General features: G+C 37.3%; 1 protein-coding gene across 22 annotated transcripts in view; it reads right to left on the bottom strand.

The window, feature by feature from the left end:
• The window catches only part of NEK10 (NIMA related kinase 10), a 266,823-nt gene that overhangs the window by 29,395 nt on the left and 210,214 nt on the right, over positions 1 to 27,214 (bottom strand). For 4 of the 22 annotated variants that reach the window (XM_054552470.2, XM_054552474.2, XM_054552473.2 and 1 more), the window contains 2 exons: positions 26,978 to 27,015; positions 4,484 to 4,584 (listed from right to left, as the gene is read on the bottom strand). In XM_054552470.2, the coding sequence (XP_054408445.2) occupies positions 4,484 to 4,584; positions 26,978 to 27,015 (139 nt within the window). Of the gene's footprint in view, positions 1 to 4,483; positions 4,585 to 6,452; positions 6,483 to 26,737; positions 26,879 to 26,977; positions 27,028 to 27,214 lie in introns of all 22 variants that reach the window. The other 18 variants (XM_054552456.2, XM_054552462.2, XM_054552454.2 and 15 more) reach the window with 8 other exon arrangements.

Below are 27,214 nucleotides of genomic sequence, written 5' to 3'. Positions count from 1 at the left end.
GGTATTTAACCTATAGCAAATACACTAGTATAATATTTACATGTATTTTTCTTTTTTATTTGAAAGTCATTGACTTTGTTTAGCACTATAAGTTAAACTTCCTCAAAGAGGAATCATTCCCGACTACGTGCAATGTCATAAACTTTAGAGTATTCTGGAAATACATTTTAAAAATCACAATAGTTATATTTGAACTTGTAGCAAGGAATGCCATTCTGCCAAAAAAATATGAAATCATTTGTTACACTGGCAGTTCAAGAGCATAATAATAAGATATTTATAATAGTTTTGCTTTAAACTACTTTGAAATCCAATAAGAAAATGGTATACATTAAAAAGTTTTTTATTACATAAAAATTAGCAAGACAGGCATATGAAAACTATATTTAAATTTCAAAGGATATTTCTCTCAATTTAATAGTTAATAGTTAAGAGGACTAAAAAGCTATTTAAAGCTATTTCCATAACACTAAAGTTAAGAATGCTTTTTCCATATTTCTATATCAGTATTTAAATGGACATGCATTAACATAACCACTTTACTCAATATAGATACGGCAGATTATATTTTGATGTATTAATCAAGCTTCCCCCAATATTTCCCTGTACTCCTTCACCCTCTTTTATGTAATTAGTTAGACAATTCTGTGGTTGCCTAAGAGAAAGCTTGACAGCAGAAAATAGAAAAGTAATCAGTTTTAGACTCTTGCATCTCAAAAAGGCAGCCATCGGGAAAGAAAAAAGAACACCATAGTTTGGACAAAACTTGATAGATAAGACCCAGGCTACTCAGCCCTCGCTACTCAGCCCCAGGCTTAAAGACTACCCAGGCTAAAGGGAAAGCAATGAGAACTCAGAGGTAGGGAGACACCAAAGAAGGCGGTTCCTTGTCTAGTCCCCTAGGTTAAGTGTGCCAGTAAGCAGCCTGTCAGCTCCAAGTCCACCCTTTCATTATCCAGCTTGTGATACTGGAACATTTCTCCCTTGCCATCTAGCAGGATGCTAAGCTCTATCAGAAGAGAGCCCTGGAGGGATGCTGAAGGAGGATGGATCTTGTTTCCTGGCTCCAGTGATGCTCCTGCATTGCCTTGCTGCGGCAGCTCATAGCAAACAGCACATGTGGGACCCCTAGAGGTTGGTGCTAACCCTCAGTCAAATCCAGTGGCACCAGTTCTACAGGTAGCTCCCCAGAGAATTCCGTGGAGCAACACCTGACTCAGGGTGGCCTCCCCTGGTCCCATGGAGGGTGCTACCCAGCACAACACCCTCAAGTGCTGATTCCCAGCAAGTTCCAGGGCATAGTACCTCACTGTGGAGGGCTTGCCTAGGTCCCCCAGAGGGACACTTCGCTTCAAGTTTCTCCAGCATAGCACCTTACTAATTTTTCTGATCTTTTCAGTAAGGTCAGGACCCCAACCCAGTGTGGGAGTGCCCACTTCTATATTTGTTCCTTTCTTGGGTGCTCTGCCTCAGCCCTAGAGGTTGTTACTTCTTTATGTGCTCTTCCTACATCCTTTAGATTTCTCTTCCCCTCCTTAGTAGATAATACTCATCATAGTTAATAATTCTTTATATTAAACCTTCCCTGTTGAAATTATGGTACGGTTTCTGACTAGACCCTCACTGATACAGATACAGGTTTTAGGAATATCCCAGAAGAGCCCATACATAACAGGATTTGGGAACTGGTTTGATTGTGCCCTTGGAACTGAGCCCAGTGCTGAGTTTTGTTTGTTCCTTTGCTTGTTGCCAACAGGACATGGGATGCTAGTAATCCATGGCATGCAGTTGCATCACAATTAATCAGGTTATCCTGATGAAGCGCCAACTGAAGCAGGTGCCTTGGAAGCCCAAATAGCTGCTGTTCCTGACTGGTACACAGTAATGAAGAACACAAGGACTATGGCACAGAATGGATTCTTTTGAATGCACTGGAGCACTTACAGAAAGAAAATGACAAGCTTGGGTCCTTTACAGCTCAGCTCAAGTCATGGTCTGAGACGTGGAAAGATCCCATGATAGCCCTAAAAGAATCCATTGCTTTTTTCTGCTACAGTGCTGACATGGCTGATAATCGAAATTTAATCGAGCAGCTTACTAAATTACAAGGTCGGATGAAGTCACACGTTATCAAATTTCTCATGTGAAAGTTAGAAAAAAAAGAAGCCTAAACTTGGAATAGGAACATCTTATTGAGACCAGCCAAGTAAAACTAACAATCTTAAAACCAAGGTCACTCTGAGCCTTCATAGCAATTAAAAATAGTTTGCCACTCTGTGTCTGAAAAGATGAACCTTTCTTTGCTTGAAAACCCTATCATAACCTCATCTAGGACAAATGTCTTTAAAAGGGATGTTCATTTTCTCATAAGACCCAACACAATGAGGGTCAAATCTGTAACTAGGGTCCTATTTCAATATGATCCAGGGGAATTCATGTACACCATGACCCAGTATGAAATAGGAAAAGAATTAGAAGATTTTGCTATTATATTTCAGCAGCAACCCAGAAAACATGTACAGGAGTGGATTCTAAGAAGGGTAGGCCAAGAAGGGTAAAAACTATAGCACTAGATCAGGCTGAATTCATTGATATGGGTACACATACTACAGATTCCAGATTTCACATGTTAGTTCATGCAGCTGGAAGTAGTTTAACTGGTTGTTTGACTAAAACTTGTACTTAACCATGGTCTGTGTTTGATGAGGGTAAAATGCCAGAGCTTCTCTGGCATGTGAAGGGTGATTTCAAAGGCTCAGAGAGATGGGCTCATTGGGGTAGATTTACCATGTGTGACTTGCACACCCACTCCCCAACCACATTCAGCAAGAACCTCCAGAAGCCACTCCTTTCACTAAGACGTTGAGAAATACATTGGAGAGAGGAGCACCAGCATCCTTGAAAAGCCCTGTGGTTGCTCTCCTTTGGAGGCCAGGTATGACACCGAACAATACATGATTTCAATGTATCCAGTTGGCAGGGGCCAACTGACAGCACTTGACCACCAACAGCAAACTGAGAGCATCTTCCATAAAGGGCAGCAGGGAGGTACTATTATTTAGAATGCCTTAGCCTACAGAGATCTTTGGCGGTGGTTAGTTGACTAGGTTGTTCCTGGAAAAGAAATAGATGGACTGCCTATTAAAGTATTCCTTGATCAGTTTAACAGAAAAGAATATCTAGGTGTGGTAGACAGAAACCTGCCCTAAGTTGCCATTGCTACAGTGGAGAGTTATAGCCTCTCACACAGTTTCCAGATGCAAGTCAATTCAAAGACTCAAAGCCCCTTGATTAAGTGGAAAGCTGGGACCCCTTGAGGAAGGGCCCTGAAATATTACTACAAGTGCACACTATAAATTTTCCTCCAAACCTCCCCCAAGGAGAACTGCAGCCATTCACTAGAGTGACTGTTTACTGGGGAAAAGGAAATACACAGGCTTTCAGCAAATACTAGACACTGGTTGCAAACTGACATCAAGATTCCTAGAGTCTTATTCCTAGAGTCTTATCATGTTACTGTGGTAAGCCATTTTTAATGAGTTTTTGTTTTGGGATGTTTTGGGTAGGGATGGGGGTTAGTTAAATGGAATATGAGCCCAATGGGCCCAGTTGGTCCATTTAACTTGTGGTATTTCTCTTCAGTATCTGAATATTTAGTTGGAATTGGCACAACTGGCAGCTGACAGCATCCCCCATTGGTTCTTTGAATCTAGAGCAAGGCAATGTTTATGTTTTGCTCGTGGATGTATCTCAAGTCCCTAGAATAGCATCTGGCACATAGTAGGCACCTAATAATTTTATGTCAAGTGAGTGAATGAATGAATAAACCACGTAAGATATACAATTTTAGACTTCAAAATAATAGTGACTTTCATGTCCAAAGGTCTTCTGCACTTCTTTGTCTAAAAAAAATTTTATTAACCATATATAACAGAGCCTTCAAGTTGTTTATTTCTAGACATATTTCTGTCAATAATTAACAGCCATTTTTTAGGACTGATTATTTTCTCAATGCTAGGAATCACTGAGATTTACAAGTAGAAAATTTTAACAATTCTGGATTTTGTGTGGTTTTGGCTTTCACTCTCTGAAAGGTCTTATTTTCAACCTAGCATTCTCAGAATTAATGTGTGGGCACTATTTTCCTCTTTCTTTGCTATAGTAAAGCTGCTTAAGAGCAAAGAATCCCAACTCCGTCTCCACTTTCACCCCTACAGGAGGGCCATTTATGTTGAAGTTTGGTTTGTTTGGGCACTAACAGTAAGAGAGGATGTTAGGAATCATAGGGAAAATCCTATATCTTTGCTTTTTTACTCTACTGCCTTCCCAGCTCTGCTGCTAAACTAAAGTATCCCCACATGTATGTAGCTGGGGAGGATAAGAACAAGTATTCAATCTAAAGTCCTCCAAAATAGTTCTTCAGCAATATTAGCACCAAACTTGCATTTAAGTTGAAAAAGAAATAAAAAGCTAGAACACTGACCTGTGTGATATAGATTATTTTGTGTAGCTGAATTAATATCTGCTGAATAGGATCGCTGATCTGACGCACTTTCCTCTGGGACACAGCAATTCCTGCCGATGCTGTGGGTGATAAATTTTGTAGTTAGTCAAGTTCTCTTTCAAAAGTTACATTAGTGAAAAAATGAAGTAAAATTCTAACACAAATTTTAAAGCAAAGACTTCACCTTATCAATGAGACAATATGCGGAGACCCTGTAATACTTCAATATTTTATGACATGGAATAAAAAATATCTTCCCTTTACTTCTCAGACTTCTAAGTAACACAATGATATTATCTATAATAGCATTTGAAAGACTGCTCATCACTTGGATATTTTGCTGGCAGTTACAGCAGGCTGCCATCAGGAGTCAGCAGTGCCTTTTCAGTAGCCACTGAAAAGGGCTTTTTCAGTAGCCACTGAAAAGCCAGGCTTCAGACATGTATAGTTAAGAGGCTATCATGCTTTTAACTTTTAAATTCATTATGCCCTCCATAACATATTTTAAGACTAATTTTATCAAAACTATGAAATGCAATCACTGAACAGACATTCTTACAGAGCAAAAAAAATGAAAATTCTTTTAGCTAGAATTAAATAACTTTCAAACCTTTGATTATTACAAATGATAATTTTCACATAGATTTCTCTCCAGGTCTAAGTAGGGCACATTTATAATTTATCCTGAATTATCATCATACAGCCACACCACCTTCACAGTTTTCAGACTAATTTGGTGTCAAATTACATATTAGTTGCTTTCCCAGCATCCTCTGTCATAGCCACAGTCTGTTCTTAACCTGAGGACTACAAAACTATTTAAAGGAATGACTCTTTTCTCTAGATTCCCTACAAGGCCACCTCTGCCTCTTTTCACCCACAGAACCACAATGGATAAAACAAAGAGACTTCAGTTATGTGATGTGCATTATCTTCCTTCCTTTCTCTTCCTTCTCTTTCTTTCCTTTCCTCCCCTTAACCTAGAGTGTGCTTTCCACATGAAACTTCTCTTGCCAATTTCCTTTTAAAAAAGAAAAAAAGTTGAAAGTTCCAAAGACCCTCTTTTCTTCCCTTCACACAACATTGAGCCACTATGAAGTTAAACATGAGTATAGTCATTGCTTTAACAACAGCTAAACATTTTTAAAAATGCTTCTATTATAAGCACTTCCTGAGAAAGCTTGCATATTTTACCATAAATATTTTGTTTTCAAGACATTTAAAGAGAACATTCAATGTGGTCATTTAAAAGAGTCAACTTGTTTTATTGTAAGCACATGAAAATGTATATTTAAGACATAAAATGCAAAAAAAAATATAAACATTCAAAGAAATACTACTTTCTTTACAGATATCTTTACTGAGTTAGTTTAGAATTTAGCACAAGAAATAATCTAGTTCTAGCTCATCTGCAGTTAATACCTTGTTTAAATGTTTGAAATTTAAAGAGTCTCCATCCCATGGACACAATGTTTACTCCTTTTAATATGAATTATTTGATTATTAATATGAGGTTTAATAAATACCCTTGGGATAAAAATGTAAAGAGGCAAATAGAAAGAGTTAATGTAGCTCTAAAATAGAAAACAGAGAGCGGGAGTTGTCTGCTCCATCTTGTGGAGATGGCCAAGTATACACATGCCATATTTTCTACAGTAGTGCTTCTTGGAGAAATAATTCTTAAAATGTAACTGTTTGTCTAGACCCAAACCAAATACTAGACAGTGTGTAACATGACCAAGTTGCTACTGCTACAGAAAAATTAACTTTGCATTTTCTGAAAATGGAGAGCTTGATTTTTTAAAATCATTTTTATACTAACTACTTTATGTTTTTGATTTGTAGATGCAACATTCATAGGTAATGAGTTAAAATCTCACAACATGGCAGAGAGTTCTTAGGTCTGTGACGACATTTTGAATGGGATATCACATAGGTTTGACTCTACCTTGCCACAAGAATGTGCCCATCTGTGGCCCTAAATACAAAAACAAAGAGTTAGCTAGTATGTCTGCCTTCTGAATTAATCAACTATGCAATTTTTTTAACTTAAAAATTATTTTTCTTGAGACCCTTTGACCACTACCCTCACAATCCCAATACATCCTTGACTTTTGGAAATACTTTTGATTACTTAGTTATTAAAAAATAAAGTTAAAAATATTTAATTACGCATGCCCCTATAAAAACAAGCAAGCAAACAAACAAAAATGTTAGTATTACAAATGAGATTCAAGGCTCCCAGGAGCCACCACCCATCACAGCCACCTCCCCAGAAATAATCTGTGATATCAGAGGGTTGTGTTGACTTCCACTCACTTTTCTATCCATTTACATACATAAATGTATACTTCAAAACAGTATTTTTCAAACCATACTTGAGTCCTGAAGCCAGTTTTAATGAGTCATGATCAGCATTTTGAAAAATGATATCAAATGAATCGGAACTAGATTTTAAAATTTCAGAGTACATTGGAAGGGTCCACTCAGTCAAGACATAAAATGTGTTTTCTATTGATAGTCATTTCCAAGCGTTTGAAAGCTACTATTATGGAAAATCTATAGTAGTCTGTCCGTCCTCCCTTCCTCCTTTCCTCTCTTTCTCCCTTGCACTCTTCCTCCCTTCTTTCCTCCCTCCTTCCTTCCCTTCCTTTGTAAAAAAATAGTGACACATCACATCACACAAACTGTTGTACAATTTGTTTTTTTTCACTTAGTCTATCATAGAGATTGTTTATTATCAACACATGCAGTTCTAGTCCATTCTCTGTAACCACTGAAGACTACTATGTGTCCTGGACACACTGTAGTTTACATAGCCACTTCTGTCTTAGTGGACACTTCCTTTGCTTTCAATTTCTCATGATAATAAGTGATGCTGCAGTGAATATACACGGGCATGCCTCATTGTGCGTAAGTACAAGAGTTATTTTAGGGTAGATACAGTGAAGTGAAATAGCTGGACCCAAGGATACATTGTAACAAATACATTTTTAAGTGGCTGAGTCAATTTACACTCTGACCAGAAAAGAATCCATTTTTCTACACCTCGGTCAATAATATATATTATCAAACTTTTCCACCGTGCCAATCTGATTGTTTTTGTATTTATCTAAATGCTAGTGAGGTTGCTGTACTTCTTTGGTAAATTTCTTGCTTGTATCCATAGTTCCTTGTTCTTACTGATTTGTAGATGCTCTTTAGATATTCTGAATACTCATCCTTTTATTACATTTTTAAAAAATTGAAACAGGGTCTCGCTCTGTCACTCAGGCTGGAGTGCAGTGGCATGATCACAGTTCACTGCAGCCTCTGCCTCCTGGGCTCAAGCAATCCTCCTGCCTCAGCCTCGCAAGTAGCTGGGACCACAGGCATGCACCATCACACTTGGCTAACTTTTATATTTTTAGTAGAGACAGGGTTTCACCACACTGGACAGGCTCGTCTTGAACTCCTGGCCTCAAGTGATCCACCCACCTTGGCCTCCCAAAGTGTATTTTTATTCTTCATTTAAAAGTTATTAACTGCCAAACATTTGGCAAATGTTAGCCATATCATTTTATCTAGCTTTAAAAACATTCTCTCTCAGTATATCTTTTAGATTAGCCCACTAAAAACACTACATTTCCTGACTGTTCACCAAAAAAAAAAAAAAAAAATGCAGCATATACTTATATTACCAATTTTGTACTGAGAATATTTGTATTAAAACAATTTTTTATTAAAGAGACATCGGTGAGGCTGATCACAGTTCATGTGCAATGTCAGTCATACATAATATGCCCATGATTCATATCTATGTGGTATTTTCTACTGCAAAAATATATACACAATATTTGGTCTCCTTAAAATTTAAATAAAATCAAAGTTTAAAATATTGGGATACTTTGTATTCTTTTATAGTTTTTATTAAAATAGTAAATTTGAGTAGTGTTTTAAAACTTAGAAGGAAACTACAAAATTTCTTATAAGAGGCAATTTACTTAAAAGCATCAAAAAGTCATTACATAATTATATTTGCTAGCTTACTCTGTTGCAAGCACGACACTAAAGAGCTATTTGTTTCCCCTTTGCAGTGTTAGGTCAGAGGACTTGCAAGAAGAGCAGTCCTTCTTTTTTAGCAAGAACTTGGGTGAGAAACTGGGAGGTGTTTTAAGCATTTGGTCTCCTTTAATCCACAGAGGAGACTAAATGCATAAAACACCTCCCAGTGCCCGTAAACTGTCTGCTCCTTTATTGGTGTAGATTCTATCCCCATTTAACAGATGAGGAGACTGAGTGCTATGGTCTAAATGCTTCTGAACCACCAAAATTCACAGGTTGAAATCCTAATCCCCAAGGCAATGGCATTTGGAGGAAGTGAGCTTGGCAGGTGATTAGGTCCTAAGGGCGGAAGCCTCATGAATGGAATCAGTGCCATTATAAAAGAGGCCAGAGGGAGGTGGTCACCCCCTTCTACCATGCAAGGACACAGCTAGAAGGTGCCTCTGGTTACTGCAAATACAAAACAATATCTCCTTCCCATAATGAAATATTATTTCTCTTCTTAAAAGGACTGCTACTTTTAACACGATGTTCTACCTATCTCTCTCAACAGTTAATTAATTATTTTTGGAAAGCATGTAGACATAATAAGCTGGAAGCATTAGGTCTTTACAGCTAGTGCTGTGCACTACATTCTGCTTTAGTATATCATTGCATAATAAAATAGCCAAGTTAGTTGCCCATCCCTGGTGCTTTGAAACTTGACTTATAATATATGTCCATTCTATTGAAACTATAATTCACAATATACACTTTGAAGCTGTTAATAACTACAAATTAAACCCAAAAAAGTGGGTTACACTGTACTCTCCCAGTTGACCAAAATATGGTATCAATGTATTATTTTTCTAAATTCTCTTAGCTAAGGATCAGGAAACTTTTGGACAACTGGAGAAAAAAAACGTTAAGGAAGGAAATCCATGAAGAAGCAAAAAAATATATTGTTTTCATGAAGGGGGGGCCAAAACACACATGAGCTTCTCTATATTGGACCAACAGTGTTGTCAAACTACAATACAAATTTACTCTCACCTCTTTACTATCATAACAATGAAATAAAGTAACGTAATTGTAGTTCAAATCTGTAAGTGTTCAGCAATCAATCCCTGTGTCCCTGGTTAGATGAAGAATCTTGAACTCATAAGGATTTCATAGAAGGTTCACCCAGACAACCATGGATGTAGGATAAAGAGCAGATTCAAATGTTACATTTGAGAAGACCAGGAAGAATTAGAAGGTCTTCAATAGCACAGGAAATGTATTGGGTGTGAGGGAAATTGTATGTGAGTGTGGGTTCTTAGGAGAAGGAATAATTCCAGCAAAGGGTGAAGTCAGCTAAGTGAGGGCTGCAACTGAAGAACAGCAAAGTGTTCAGTTTAGCTGGTGTGCAGTACAATAAAAAAAGCACAGTATGTATACAGCTGGAGAGGTAGCCAGGGACCATACACGATGGTGAGGAACAATAAGGCTGACTGTATTTCAGGAAAGGTGATCTCATGGGAAGAGGCTCATACAGTTGAAGTCAGAGGCCTGGCTTGCATTGCAATATGGTTTTCAGAAAGTCACAACTTCTTTGGGCCTTAGTTTCTTCATCTGAAATGGCAGCATGGTAAAAATGGGACTAGAACAAAGGGGGCTGAGGTCATACACGTTGCGGGGTAAATCAATCTCCAGTGCACTGTAGCTGTTTCCACATGGGGAGCAGGAGCCAAGGACTGCTGAAGCTTGGGACTGAGACACTGAGAATATGATGTTCCATCAGAAGAGAGAGGGAAGTGACAAAGGAGATGGTGCATGGACAATGGAAACTTCCCAACACAGACCAGTAGACCATTGTATAATCAGACAAAAATTGTTTGGAAGGAGCTTAGCAGTCTAGGCCTAGATGCCCCTGCTACCCTAGCCCCCGGGGGAGTTTCTCACAGAATGGCAGGAAGCTGAGTCAAAGCATCAGCTCCTTTCACCTCTGGGTGATCAGGCAACAAACTTCCTTTCATTTGAAACTTCAGGAACAAGCTGTTTAAAGGCCAGATGCAAGGCTGCTTTGAAGTCCTTAACTCTTGAATTCTGGCTGAGCCTCTTTTAAGTAATGTGTCTTATATTCCCATAATGGGTAATGTCACAGTATATTTAACTAACTATCTACACCAATAAAGGAGCAGACAGTTTACAGGCCCGTAGTGTTAGAGGTTAACCTGCAGAAATTAATATGCTGGTATGATTTTACACCCAGTCAAGAACTTGATCACAAAAATGGTATCATTTTATTGCCCTATAGAAGTTCTACCAGTCTTACGCTTAGTTTAGCAATCTTATGTCAGCTTTTCTTTCTTGCCTAGCTACATAAATCTCTGTTCTTCAAATGCTCTTGAATCAGCATTTTTGTCTTCCACCTGGTTCTATCATTAATGCATTGAATAAAACTCAGACACTTGCTAAAGAATAACTTTAAGAATTGTGCTTTTGCACCCCAATATAAAAAATAATAAGTAGTTATATAAACAGAAAAGTTTTTAATTGACACACTATATGAAACATCCCAAATAAATTATTGAATCCATACTGAGCAGAGTCAATTAAGAATGAACAAGGTTCCAGCTATAGTGGAGGGAACGCAGTAGCCCAGAGAGAAGAAAGAGGCCTCTTGCTTTCAGGAGAGGGAACTGCTGTAGCAACCATTATAGAATGGTTTGGACACAGCCTTAGTTGTATCATCATTTTTCTTGAAGAAAGGGAATTAATAGAAGCTTAATGACTGATTCAGTGATTAGTACTCCCTTATGGTTTAAATGTACTCTGAGATCCTTAAAAAAAACTACTCCCTAGACAGGAGCCAACACATGGATAGATTCTTAGCTACTGGTGCTTACATTTCTACACAGGAATAATTTGGTTAGATGTCCATATGTATGTCCAAAATGGTATGGCTCATGTGCAAAAGATTCCACATGAACCTAAGGTCTTTGATATCCAGGTTTCTTCTTATTATAATTGGCTCTTCTGTCACTGTCTTCAATTCTCAAATTGGTCAATGCAACAAACTAATTCAAAGCATATTTGTAAATACTTTTAACATATTTTTAAAATCCACTATAAATTACTAATAATGGCAATTTGGAATTTGAGGGTGATGCTTTTCTCTATTAATTCAATTATTTTGTACACCATGCTACAATCATCACCCAAGTCATGCTGACCTACCTCCCTTTACGCCTACCAGAGAGTGGGATACCTTTCAACCCTTACTTCCCTTAGCCTTTCCTCACAGGCAGAAACCCAAACGGCATGAGTGTGAGCTGCCATTTAACAGGTGATATGCAATTTGGATTTAGGCTTGAATTGGAACCACCAGTAACTCTTCTGAGATGAGTAGCCCTTCAAAAACAAGAAATGGGGAAAGGATTCCCTATTTAATAAATGGTGCTGGGAAAACTGCTAGCCATATGTAGAAAGCTGAAACTGGATCCCTTCCTTACACCTTATATAAAAATTAATTCAAGATGGATTAAAGACTTAAATGTTAGACCTAAAACCATAAAAACCCTGGAAGAAAACCTAGGCAATACCATTCAGGACATAGGCATGGGCAAGGACTTCATGACTAAAACACCAAAAGCAACGGCAACAAACCCAAAATTGACAAATGGGATCTAATTAAACTAAAGAGCTTCTGCACAGCAAAAGAAACTACCATCAGAGTGAACAGGCAACCTACAGAATGGGAGAAAATTTTGCAATGTACTCATCTGACAAAGAGCTAATATCCAGAATCTACAATGAACTCCAACAAATTTACAAGAAAAAAACAAACAACCCCATCAAAAAGTGGGCGAAGGATATGAACAAACACTTCTCAAAAGAAGACATTTATGCAGCCAAAAGACATGAAAAAATGCACATCATCACTGGCCATCAGAGAAATGCAAATCAAAACCACAATGAGATACCATCTCACACCAGTTAGAATGGCAATCATTAAAAAGTCAGGAAACAACAGGTGCTGGAGAGGATGTGGAGAAATAGGAACACTTTTACACTGTTGGTGGGACTGTAAACTAGTTCAACCATTGTGGAAGTCAGTGTGGCGATTCCTCAGGGATCTAGAACTAGAAATACCATTTGACCCAGCCGTCCCACTAGTGGGTATATACCCAAAGGATTATAAATCATGCTGCTATAAAGACACATGCACACGTATGTTTACTGCGGCACTATTCACAATAGCAAAGACTTGGAACCAACCCAAATGTCCAACAACGATAGAGTGGATTAAGAAAATGTGGCACATATACACCATGGAATACTATGCAGCCATAAAAAATGATCAGTTCATGTCCTTTGTAGGGACATGGATGAAACTGGAAACCATCATTCTCAGCAAACTATCGCAAGGACAAAAAACCAAACACTGCATGTTCTCACTCATAGGTGGGAATTGAACAATGAGAACACATGGACACAGGAAGGGGAACATCACACACCGTGCTAAATGATGAGTTAATGGGTGCAGCACACCAACATGGCACATGTATACATATGTAACAAACCTGCACGTTGTGCACATGTACCCTAAAACTTAAAGTATAATAATAATAAAATTTTAAAAAAAAGAAAAAAAAAGAAAACACATTACCCTAAAATGACCATGAAAAAAATCTACATCTGCAAGCAGCATCCTCCTGGGACCTTGTACACAGTCGTTTGGCACCTCCCTTGGTATGAAGAATGAGGAAACAAATAATCATTGGTAAAGGAAATTTCTTATCTCAATCCGAAATCTAAAAAATATATGTATATATTTTAATATAATAAGTTTAAATAAAAAATATTTTAAAAGTCTAATACAAAAAAATCAGTGATTCCCTCACTGCTTCAGATTACTTATGCAGTTGCTCTCAATACAATAGCAAAGAGAAACAAGAGTTTATACAGTGATGAGTCTAAATCAGTTACTCAATAAATAGTTCTCAAGGGCCTGATCTCAGAGGAAATACTCCAAGATATTTACAGGCATACCTCATTTCATTGCACCTTATTATATTGCACTTCAAAGATGTTGCTTTTTTTTTTTTTTTACAAATTTAAGTTTTGTGTCAATTCTGCATTGAGCAGGGCTACTGGCATCATTTTTCTAGTAGCATGCATTTACTTCATGCCTCTGTGTCATATTTTGGTAATTCTTGCAATATTTCAAACATTTTCATTATTAGATCTGTTGTGATGATCTGTGATGACTGATCCTGCATGTCACTATTGTAATTGTTTTGGGGCACCACAAATTGCACTCATATAAGATAGTAAACTTAATGGATGGATGTTGTGTGTACTCTGACTGTTCCACCAACCAGCCATTCCCCCATCTTTCCCTTCTTCGTAGGCCTTCCTATTCCCTGAGACACAACAATACTGAGATTAAGCCAGTTAATAATCCTACAATGGCCTCTAATTGTTCAAGTGGAAAAAAGAGTCACATGTCTCTTACTTTCAATCAAAAGGCAGAAATGATAAAGCTTAGTGATGAAGGCATGTCAAAAGCCAAGATACCAGAAAGCTAGGCCTCTTGCATCAAATAGTTAGCCAAGCTGTGAATGCAGAGAAAAGATTTTTGTAGAAAATTAGAAGTGCTACAACAGTGAACACATGAATAACAATGACAGCCTTATTGTTTATATAGAGAAAGATTTAGAAGATAAAAGATCAAACCCGACACAACATTCTCTTAAGCCAAAGCCGAATCCAGAGGAAGGCCCCAGCTCTCTTCAACTCTATGAAGTCTGAGAGAGGTGAGAGAGCTGCAGAAGGAAAGCCAGAAGTAGTAGATGTTGGTTCGTGCAGTTTAAGGACAGAAGCCATTTCCATAACATAAAAGTACAAGGTGAAGCTGTAAATGCTGATATAGAAGTTGCAGCAAGATAAGATCTTCTTACGATCCAGCTAAGATAACTGATGAAGATGGCTACACTAAACAATAGATTTTCAAGGTAGACAAAACAGCCTTTTATTGCAAGTAGAGGCCATCTAGGACTTTCATAGCTAGGGAGGAGAAATCAAAGCCTGGCTTCAAAGTACAGGCTGACTCTCTTGTTAGGAGCTAACGCAACAGGTAATCTTAGGTTGAAGCCAGTGCTTATTGACCATTCCAAAAACACTAGGGCCCTTAAGAATTGTACTAAATCTATTCTGCCTATGCTCTATAAATGGAACAACAAAGCCTGGATAACAGCACTCTGTTTATTGAATATTTTAAGCCAACTCTTGAGATCTACTGCCCTGAAATAAAGATTCCTATCAAAATATTGATGTTCATTGACAAAATACTTGGTCACCTAAGAGCTGTGATGAGGAGGTACAGGATATTAATGTTGTTTTCATGTATGCTAACACAACATCCATTCTGTAGCCCAATGATCAAGGAGTCATTTTGACTTTCAAGTCTTATTATTTCAGAAATCCATTTCATAAGGCTATAGCTGCAATAGATAGTGATTCCTCTGATGAATCTAGGCAAAGCCTATTGAAAACCTCCCAGAAAGGATTCACTATTCTAGATGTCATTAAAAACATTTATGAATTTTAGCTCCAGATCAACTCCAAGAACAAACTAGGAATCCTGAGAGGACTCACAGACCCGCTGAAGGAAGCAGACTGCTCCTGCAGGACCTAGGAGACACCCCAAATGCTCCAGCTGCAGCAAGATCTGCCCAAGGAGAGTCTGAGCTCAGGCACGCCTAGCTCTGCCCCCACCCGATGGTCCTTTCCTACCCACCCTGGTAGAGGAAGACAAAGGACGTATAATCTTGGGAGTTCTAGGGCCTCACCCACGCTAGTCCCTCTCCATGCTACCATAGCTGATGCTCTTTGGAAAATACCACCTCCTGGAAGGAGGCCAACCAGCACAAAAATAGAGCATTAAACCACCAAAGAACCCTCATGGAGTCCATTGCAACCCCCGCCCCACCACCTCCACCAGAACAGGCACTGGCATCCACGGCTGAGAGACCCATAGACGGTTCACATCACAGGACTCTGTACAGAAAACCCTCAGTACCATCCTGGAGCTGGGTAGACTTGCTGGGTGGCTAGATCCAGAAGAGACACAACAATCACTGAGGTTCAGTTCACAGGAGGCCACATCCATAGGAAAAGGGTGAGAGTACTACATCAAAGGAACACCCCATGGGACAAAAGAATCTCAACAACAGCCTTCAGCCCTAGACATTCCCTCTGAAAGAGCCTACCCAAATAAGAAGGAACCAGAAAACCAACCCTGGTAATATGACAAAACAAGGCTCTGCAACACCCCCAAAAAATCACACTTGTTCACCAGCAATGGAGCCAAACCAAGAAGAAATCCCTGATTTACCTGAAAAAGAATTCAGGAGGTTAGTTACTAAGCTAATCAGGGAGGAACCAGAGAAAGGTGAAGCCCAGTGCAAAGAAATCCAAAACACAATACAAAAAGTGAAGGGAGAAATATTCAGGGAAATAGATAGTTTAAAGTAAAAACAATAAAAAATTCAGGTAACATTGGACACACTTATAGAAATGCAAAATGCTCTGGAAAGTCTCAGCAATAGAATTGAACAAGTAGAGCTCGAAGACGAGGTCTTTGAATTAACCCAATCAAACAAAGACAAAGAAAAAGAAATAAGAAAATATGAACAAAGCCTCCAAGAAGTCTGGGATTATGTTAAACAACCCAATATCAAGAATAATTTCCTGAGGAAGAAGAGAATTCTAAAAGCTTGGAAAACATATTTGGGGGAATAATCAAGGAACAATTCCCAGCCTTGCTAGAGACCTAGACATGAAAATACAAGAAGCACAAAGAACACCTGGGAAATTCATTGCAAAAAGATCATCACCTAGGCACATTGTCATCTGTTATCCAAAGATAAGACGAAGGAAAGAATCTTAAGAGCTGTGAGGCAGAAGCACCAGGTAACCTATAGAGGAAAACCTATCAGATTAATAGCAGATTTCTCAGCAGAAACCCTGCAAGCTAGAAGGGATTGGAGCCCTATCTTCAGCCTCCTCAGACAAAACAATTATCAGCCAAGAATTTTGTATCCAACAAAACTAAGCATCATATATGAAGGAAAGATACAATCTTTTTCAGACAAACAAATGCTAAGAGAATTCACCACTACCAAGCCATCACTACAAGAACTACTAAAAGGAGCTCTAAATCTTGAAACAAATCCTGGAAACACATCAAAACAGCATCTACTTACAGCATAAATCACACAGGACCTCTAAAACAAAAATACAAGTTAAAAAGCAAAACCAAAAAACAAAAAAAAAAACAAAAGTACACAGGAAACAAATAGCACAATGAATGAAACAGCACCTCACATTTCAATACTAACATTGAATGTAAATGGCCTAAATGCTCTGCTTAAAACGTACAGAACCACAGAATGGATCAGAACTCAGCAACCGTCTGCTGTCTTCAGGAGATTCACCTAACACATAAGGACTCACAAAAGTTTAAAGTAAAGGGGTGGAAAAAGGCATTTCATGCAAATGGACACCAAAAATGAGCAAGGTAGCTATTCTTATATCAGGCAAAACAAACTTTAAAGCAACAGCAGTTAAAAGAAACAAAGAGGGACATTATAAAATGGTAAAAGGCCTTGTCCAGCAGGAAAATATCACAATCCTAAATATATATGCACCTAAAACTGGAGCTTCCAAATTTATAAAACACTAATAGACCTAAGAAATGAGAATGGCCAGGCACGGTGGCTCATGCCTGTAATCCCAGCACTTTGGGAGGCCGAGGTGGGCAGATCACGAGGTCAGGAGATCGAGACTATCCTGGCTAACATGGTGAAACCCCATCTCTACTAAAAATACAAAAAATTAGCCGGGCATGGTAGCAGGCGCCTATAGTCCCAGCTACTCAGGAGGCTGAGGTAGGAGAATGGCATGAACCTGGGAGGCGAAGCTTGCAGTGAGCTGAGATCGTGCCACTGCACTCCAGCCTGGGCGACAGAGCGAGACTCCATCTCAAAAAAAAAAAAGAAATGAGATAGACAGTAGCGGGGACTTCAGTACTTCACTGACACAATTAGACAGGTTATCAAGACAGAATGTCAACAGGGAAACAATGGGTTTAACTAAATATCTTGGAACAAATGGACTTAACAGATATATACAGAACATTTCATCCAACAACCGTAAAACATACATTCTATTCAACAGTGCATGGAACTTTCTCCAAGATAGACCATATGATAGGCCATAAAGTGAGCCTCAATAAATGTTTAAAAATTGAAATTATATCAAGCACTCTCTTAGACCACAGTGGACTAAAAGTGGAAATCAATTGCAAAAGGAACCTTCAAAACCATGCAAATACATGGAAATTAAATAACCTGCTCCTGAATGAGCAATGGGTCAAAAACAAAATCAAGATGGAAATTTAAAAATTCTTTGAACTGAATGACAATAATGACACAACCTACCAAAAGGTCTGGGATACAGCAAAAGCGTTGCTAAGAGGAATGTTCATAGCCCTAAACAACTACATTGAAAAGACTGAAAGAGCACAAACTGACATTCTAAGGTCACACCTCAAGGAACTACAGAAACAAGAACAAACCAAACTCAAACCCAGCAGAAGAAAGGAAAAAACCAAGATCAAAGCAGAACTAAATGAAATTGAAACTAAAAATATACAAAAGATACATGAAACAAAAAGCGAATTCTTTGAAAATATAAATAAAATTGATAGACCATTAGCAAGATTAATCAAGAAAAGAGAGAAAATCCAAATAACCTCACTAAGAAACAAAACAGGAGACATTACAACTGACACTATGGAAATGCAAAAGATCATTTAGGTTACTATGAACACCTTTATGCATATAAACTAGAAAACCTAGAAGAGATGGATAAATTCCTAGAAAAATACAACCCTCTTAGCTTAAATCAGGAAGAATTAGATACCCTGAACAGACCAATAACAAGCAGTGAGACTGAAATGGTAACTTAAAAATTACCAACAAAAAAAAGGTCCAGGACGAGAAGGATTCACAGCAGAATTCTACCAGACATTCAAAGAATTGGTACCAATCCTTTTGACACTATTCCATAAGATAGAGAAAGAGGGAACCCTCCCTAATTCATTCTATGAAGCCAGCATCGCCCTAATACCAAAACTAGGATAGGACATAACCAAAAAAGAAAACTATGGACTGAAATCCTTGATGAATATAGATGGTAAAATCCTTAACAAAATACTAGCTAACCAAATCCAACAACATATCAAAAAGACAATCCACCATAATCAAGTGGATTTCATACCAGGGATACAGGGATGGTTTAAAATACACAAGTCAATAAATGTGATATACCACATAAACAGAATTAAAAACTAAAATCAAATGATCATCACAATACATGCAGAAAAAGCATTCAACAAAATCCAGCATCCCTTTATGATTAAAACTCTCAGCAAAATTGGCATACAAGGGACATACCTCAATGTAATAAAAGCCATCAATGACAAACCCATAGAAAACATAATGCCGAATGGGGAAAAGTTGAAAGCATTCTCTCTGAGAACTGGAACAAGACAAGGATGCCCACTCTCACCACTACTCTTCAACATAGTACTGGAAGTCCTAGCCAGAGCAGTCAGGCAAGAGAAGGAAATAAAGGGCATTCAAATCAGTAAAGAGGAAGTCAAACTGTCACTGTTTGTTGTCAATATGATCATTTACCTTGAAAACCCTAAAGACTCTTCCAGAAAGCTCCTAGAACTGATAAAAGAATTCAGCAAATTTTCTAGATACAAGATTAATGTACACAAATCAGTAGCTCTTCTACACACCAACAGCAACCAAGTGGAGAATCAAATCAAGAACTCAATTCCTTTCACAACAGCTGCAAAAAATACAAATACTGGCTGGGCGTGGTGGCTCACACCTGTAATCCCAGCGGTTTGGGAGGCCAAGGTGGGCAGATCACGAGGTGAAGAGATCGAGACCATCCTGGCCAACATGGCGAAACCCTGTCTCTACTAAAAATACAAAAATCAGCTGGGTGTGGTAGCACGCACCTGTAGTCCCAGCTATTAGGGAGGCTGAGGCAACAGAATCACTTGAACCCGGGAGGCAGAGGTTGCAGTGAGCCAAAATTGTGCCACTGCTCTTCAGCCTGGCAACAGAGTAAGACTCCATCTCAAAAAAATAAATAAAATAAAATAAAATAAAATACTTAGGAGTATACCTAACCAAGAAGTTGAAAGACCTCTACAAGGAAAACTACAAAACACTGCTGAAAGAAATCATAGATGACACAAACAAATGGAAACACATCCCATGCTCAGGGATGAGTAGAATCAATATTGTGAAAATGACCATACTTCCAAAAACAGTCTACAAATTCAATGCAATCCCCATCAAAATACCACCATCATTCTTCACAGAATTAGAAAAAACAATTCTAAAATTCATATGGAACCAAAAAGGAGTCCGCATAGCCAAATCAAGACTAACCAAAAAGAACAAATCTGGAGGCATCACACTACCTGATTTCAAACTATACTATATATATATAGTCACCATATATATAGTCACTATATATATATATATATATATATATATACTATACATATATAGTCACCAAAACAGCATGGTACTGGTATAAAAATAGGCACATAGACCAATGGAACAGAATAGAGAACCCAGAAATAAACCCAAACACTTACCAACCGATCTTCAACAAAGCAAACAAAAACATAAAGTGGGGAAAGGACACCCTTTTCAACAAATGGTGCTGGGATAATTGGCTAGCCACAAGTAGGAAAAGAAACTGGACCCTCATTTCTCACCCTATACAAAAATCAGCTCAAGATGGATTAAGGACTTAAACCTAAGACCTGGAACTATAAAAATTCTAGAAGATCCTAGATCTTCTAGAATTCTAGAAAAATCCTTCTAGAGATTGGCTTAGGCAAGGATTTAATGACCAAGAAACTGAAAGCAAATGCAATAAAAACAAAGATAAATAGCTGGGACCTAATTAAACTATAGAGCTTTTGCATGGCAAAAGGAACAGTCAGCAGAGTAAATAGACAACCCACAGAGTGGGAGAAAATCTTCACAATCTATAAATGTGACAAAGGACTAATATCTAGAATCTACAACAAACTCAAAAAAATCAGTAAGTAAAAAACAAACAATCCTATCAAAAAGTGGGCCAAAGACATGAATAGACAATTCTCAAAAGAAGATACTCAAATGGCCAACAAACATATGAAAAAATGTTCAGCATCACTAATGAGCAGGGAAATGCAAATCAAAACCAAAATGCGATACCACCTTACTCCTGCAAGAATGGCCATAATCAAAAAATCAGAAAACGGTAGATATTGGCATGGATGCAGAGATCAGGGAACACTTCTTCACTGCTGGTGGGAATGTAACTAGTACAATCACTATGGAAAATAGTGTGGAGATTCCTTAAAGAACTAAAAGTTCTTTAAGCCAGCAATCCCACTACTAGGTATCTACCCAGAGGAAAAGAAATCATAATATAAAAAAGATACTTGCCCATGAATGTTTGTAGCCACACAATTCACAACTGCAAAATTGTGGAACCAACCCAAATTCCCACCAATCAAGGAGTGCATAAAGAAACTGACATATATATTATATATATATATATATATATATGTGATGAAATACTACTCAGCCATAAAAAAAGGAATGGATTAACAGCATTTGCAGTGACCTGGATGAGACTGGAGACATTATTCTAAGTGAAGTAACTCAGGAATGGAAAACCAAACATCGTATCTTCTCACTGATATGTGGGAGCTAAGCTATAAGGATGCAAAGGCATGAAAATGATACAATGGACTTTGGGGACTTGGGGGGAAGACTGGGAAAGGGGTGAGGAATAGAAGACTACAAATATGGTGCAGTGTATACTGCTCAGGTAATGGGTGCACCAAAATCTCACAAATCACCACTAAAGAATTGTACCCCAATAACTTATGGAAAGAAATTTAAAAAATAAAAAAAATTATGATTAATGGTCAAAATATCAACAGTAACATGAGTTTGGAAGAAGTTGGTTCTAACTCTCATGGATGACTTTGAGGGTTTAAAACTTCAGTAGAAGAAGTAATTGCAAATGTAGTAGAAATAGCAAGAGAACTAAAATTAGAAGTAGACTGAAGATGTGACTGAATTGCTGCAGTCTCATGATAAAGCTTGAATGGGTGAGCAGTTGCTTCTTAGGGATGAGCAACAAAAGTGGTTTCTTGTGATGGAATCTACTCCTGGGAAAGATGCTATGAACATTGTTGAAATGGCAACAAATAATTTAGAATAGTCTATAAATTTAGTTGATAAAGCAGCAGTAGGTTTCAGGGGACTGACTCCAGTTTTTGTAAGAAGTTCTACTGTGAGTAAGATGCTATCAAACAGCATCGCACGCTACAGAGAAACTTTTGTGAAAGACTGAATTGATTGAGCAAACTTCATTGTTATCTTATTTTACAAAATTGCTACAACCACCCCAATCTTTAGCAACCACCAGCCTGATCAATCTGCAGCCATCCACATGGAGGCTAGACCCTCCACGAGCAAAATGATTATGTCTTGTTAAAAGTCTCAGATGATCTTTAGCACTTTTTAGCAACAAGGCATTTTCAATTACAGTATATATATTTTTAGACATAATGTTATTGTGCACTTAATAGACTTAGTGTAAACATAACCTTTATGTGCACTGGAAAATCAAAACATTCAGGTGACATGTTTAATTGTGATATTTGCTTTATTGCTGTTGGCCGGGATGGAACCTGCAATATCTGTTGAGATACACCTTTATCTATAAAAGTTAAAATGAAGATGCTTACAATCTGGTTGGAAAACATAACTAATACTTTACAAATCCCAACAATGTATATAATTATATGCCAAATTATATAGTATAGACTGGTATCATAGAAGTTTCGACTAAAACCTGTGAGCAAATTTTTATATGATTAAAAATGCTATGCAACATAATAAAAGAAGGAATGTACTTAAAATCACTTTGGCAATTGTGAAGATGAGTTTTAAGTACTTTATGTTAATAATTAACTTGAAAGTAAACTACTAAAAGTTGTTTGTATAAAGACAACTAGAATGTTAGCTATGCTTTCTAGAATATTTGAGCAAAAAATGAAAAACATTGACAATTTGATTTAGATTTGCCTTTACTAACAAAATGGAAGCATAAAAATAGATTCATAGTCATCCAATAAGAAAACATAATTAAGGACCCAGAAATCATAGTGACAATGTCTATTCAAAATGCAGTGCCTAAGAACCCATACATCCGTTCAGTGCCTAGGTGTCAGGTACTGTCTAAATAAAAACCTGAGCAAGGGAGGGGAAAATGTCAGTGTTAATCCAGTCAAATTAGGCCATGTTTTTAGTTGACATTATATTTGCACTTGAAAATTTAGGTTTGACTTACACACCCAAAAATTTACATTTGACCCACACTAATAGAATCCATAACATTATAGTATGTACTTGAGAAGAACACGTTTCCTGTGTTATATTTTTGTGTGATTTAATTTTCACAAATATATACCATTTCCCTTGCCTTGAAAGGAAATGATTATTTCTTTTTTATACAAGACAGACCTGAGACCTTTTTCCCCAATTCCAAATACTTGGTAATATCCAGTTGTTTGATTAACTGATTTGACTGCATAGACCACAGAATCAATATATTTTTAAAGAACTGAGTTTCCCAAGGCATGAGACACCTACACAGCCCCATTTCATTAGTAGGTGGATGAGGTATGAAATAGTCCAGTAGGAAAGGTATTCCTTTTACAGTTTTCTTTCTGTTGTTTATATCAAGGATTAAGTTTCAGTATCGTGCAAGTATGTTTTCATCATTTCTCAAATATTAGGTAATGTTCCTTTACAGCAAAGACAACAGACCTCAGGATAAGCAGACAACAATATCTACCTGGAATTTAATGTTGTCTTTCTCAGATTTGTATTTACTTTTACAATGGTTATCTACTTATGGCAAGTGATACTATACTGGTTCTCATTTACAGAAATAATAACAACTTTCCTCTAAAAATGAATTTAAATTGAGTTAGTCGATGTAAAGAAAAATATTAGGAAAATTATAGTACATATAGTTCTCAGATACAGGCAAATTTGTACCATGGTAATTCACTAGTGACTAAAGTTGGGAAAACAGAGCTAAAATAATTAACATGTTAAAATGTTTCTTCATTCAGTTATTCATATTAATTACTGTTAATATTTTCATTTGTATAATATATGAATTCCTAAGTTTTCTTTTCTATTGGCAGGGAATTGCAATCTATTATTTAATTGAAATAATTTGTAGAAAATAAATTATTGATACAATTTAGTTAGTATTAAAAGATAGAACAAGGGGATTTTTAATACAAGTAATGTAAAATAGTTTCATTGTTATTTGTTCTAGAAGAGTTTGGAGGTACTGCTGTTATTACCATGACATGAACCTAGAAGTTCAGCTTTTAGGAGCACCATACAGGCAAGATCATATTACAATATAGGCACTTGACACTCTAAAATAATGGTTCTAACCGTGTATTCTGCCATAATACATGGAAAATAATGTTCACATACTAGATATATTCCTGGGGGAATGCCCTGATTTTGGCAAAATTCTCCCCTTTCTGCTATTTTTTCCGGAACATTTAGGCAATACAGGGCTGTAAATGTTGGTTATGCATAAGTTCCAACATATTCCTTTCTATCCAAGAAAGTGAGACCAAATGTTAAGTAAATGAAAATACACTAATATAAGCAGCTTATTTAAAAAGAAATCATTCACAAATTTAAGTGCTTTACCTATTTTTCATAACAAATACTTAAGGTATAACTCACTACTGACAGGACCAACAATGTCTCATGACATCTTGGTCCAAACGTACTACTTTATTGTTAGACTACCAGATTAATGTCACCTCTTTATACGTTAGTTAAGACAGAGATACCAAGGTAATGACTGGATTACAGCATGGTTTGCAGATGCGGTGACCTAAGTGAATGGCACTGGCACCAGCTGTTTATAATTTGATAAAGCAACCAATTATCCAGATTTACTTGCAACACTTAAAAAGGTATGAGTTTTATAATTAATGGGAAAAACCTTCATATTAAGGTTGAGAAAAATAAAGTTCTCATTTTCTGACATGAAAGTAGAATAACTCTCAGGTGGTAATCCAAATGCTCCCTGTGAATTAATGTGTTGTACAATATTAGTAAAACCTAACCACTCCTTTTATGTACAAAATCTAGCACTCACTGATAACACTTCAAATGGCCAGGAGTGGTGGCTCACATCTGTAATCCCAGCACTTTGGGAGGCTGAGGTGGGCAGATCACCTGAGGTCAGGAGTTAGAGACCAGCCTGGCCAATATGGAGAAACCCCATCTCTACTAAAAATACAAAAATTAGCCAGGCATGGTAGTGGACGCCTGTAATCCCAGCTACTCAGGAGGCTGAGACAGGATAATTGCCTGAACCCAGGAGGAGGAGGCTTCAGTGAGCTGAGATCACACCACTGCACTCAAGCCTGGGCAACACAGGGAGACTCTGTCTCAAAAAAAAAAGAAAATGCTTTTGTGTATTCTGATACAAGTTTTAACAATATATGAATCAGCAGATTTTAAAGAATTAGATGATATAGCAAACTGTAGGGATAAGAAAGAAATGTATGTAAACTCCGCCATAATGTAAATAGTTTGTTTAAAAGTCCAGAGATCTGATCAGTGTCACTGACATAAAATCAAGTCTTGCACTGAACTAAGTCAACATACTGTTTAGGAAAAAGAATTTCTAATATGGATTACAACAGAACTGCCAACTGCTGACATATATACATGTGTTCCATTCTTGCTGTTGTAACATCAATTAATAACAATCATCTTAATTTCATAATTATATTTTGAACTTACCTTTGCCAAAATAACAGGAGCAGAGCATGGTCAACATGATAGTTTCAGTCATCTTAATAAAAACCATCTTTTTTGGCATCTATGCTGACATTGCAATGGCCTCAAACTGTCAATAACTCATCCAAAGCAAATTTAATAAATGTGGAGACATGGGCTAACATTACAGTCAGTTTGCCTATATTCACTATACACATTAGCTCTACAAAAGAATGTGAATCAAGGAAGCTGAAGTGAAAATAGCATTAAACAATAATCCCAAATTAACCAATAGTAAAGTAGAACTCTATGCTCAAGAGTTGTACGCTCACACATATGATAAAAGGATAATCATCAAACTTTTTTCTGAATTGTCTAGGTTTAGCTAATAATTTAAATGTTACTGATGGACTTTGGTCCTCTTTAACAAAAATTAGAAACATTAACACATTCTTCCCAAAACTTTATTATAAACTTTTATGTTTAAGGATCTATAATTTTTCAATTATTAGGGAAACAATGTGATATGTCATTTTAATTGTGGACAGATCACCTGAGGTCAAGAGTTCAAGGCCAGCCTGGCCAACATGGTGAAACCCCAACTATATTAAAAATACAAAAATTAGCCAGGCATGGTGGCAGGCAACTGTAATCCCAGCTACTCCAGAGGCTGAGGCAGGAGAACCACTTGAACCTGGGAGGTGAAGGTTGCAGTGAGCCGAGATCATGACACTGCACTCCAGCCTGGGTGACAGAGTGAGATTCTGTCTCAAAAAAAAAAAAAGAAAAGAAACATAAATAAGTAAAAGATAATTATTTGTGTAAGGGTAGAGGAGATAGAAAAAAATATGACTTACTTTCTTCATTCTACATGTATCATGTAGGTGTAGAGTTTACAGAAATACTTATGTAAAACATGGTTACTATTTTTCGTTTGTAGGTATGTACTTGAAGCATCAATAGGTCAACTGGCTATCATTCCCACCATGGCAGAAATGCAAATTTTGGAAAAAACAGCCCATAATATTTCAACCAACAGTGAACACAGAAGGTATTTTGTTACCATCAAATCACCAAACTAATAATGGTGAACAAACAAGGCAGAATTCTCCTGCTCTTTGTATTAAAATTACCACCCAAGCATCGTTCAGACATCTCAGGCCCAACTATAATTCTGCATTTGCCCACTGTGTGCTTAACATCAATGTGATCTAGTAAGTACTACCATGATCTTTGAGATTTCGAAGAATCACAGCAGGAAGGCTATGGGACTGCCACCCTGTCACTAACTCGGCCTCTAGTTCCTTAATGTGCGCCCTGAGCATGAGGGGTGGCACTTTCAGAAGCAGGTCAAGAGGCAGCAAAGCTGAAGAAATAAAAGGGGGAAAGATATGAAACTGTAACATAAATTACATTGAATTTTAGAGAGTTGTGTTTGATTTTATTGCTACCAACACTAAGTTACCTGGTCTTGGTCTTGATCCTGTTCCTCCAGTGAAGTCCCTGAAAATAGAACTACAGGCCATTAGAATGACTTGTTCAACTTGGATTTGACAAACTAAGAGCCTACATCTTGCTATGGTCTACATTATAAAGATTAATAAAGATTATTTTCCCTCAAGATGCTCTCAAGAGTTTAATTAAGAGGGAAATAAATATATTGCAACACACAGTACAATTGACATTCTACTGACAAATGGCA

This window comes from Pongo abelii, chromosome 2 (assembly GCF_028885655.2).
Source record: "Pongo abelii isolate AG06213 chromosome 2, NHGRI_mPonAbe1-v2.0_pri, whole genome shotgun sequence".
NCBI classification, from domain to species: Eukaryota; Metazoa; Chordata; class Mammalia; order Primates; family Hominidae; genus Pongo; species Pongo abelii.
Note: the sequence above shows the minus strand (reverse complement) of the source record. Positions and strands in the feature narration are given on the sequence as shown.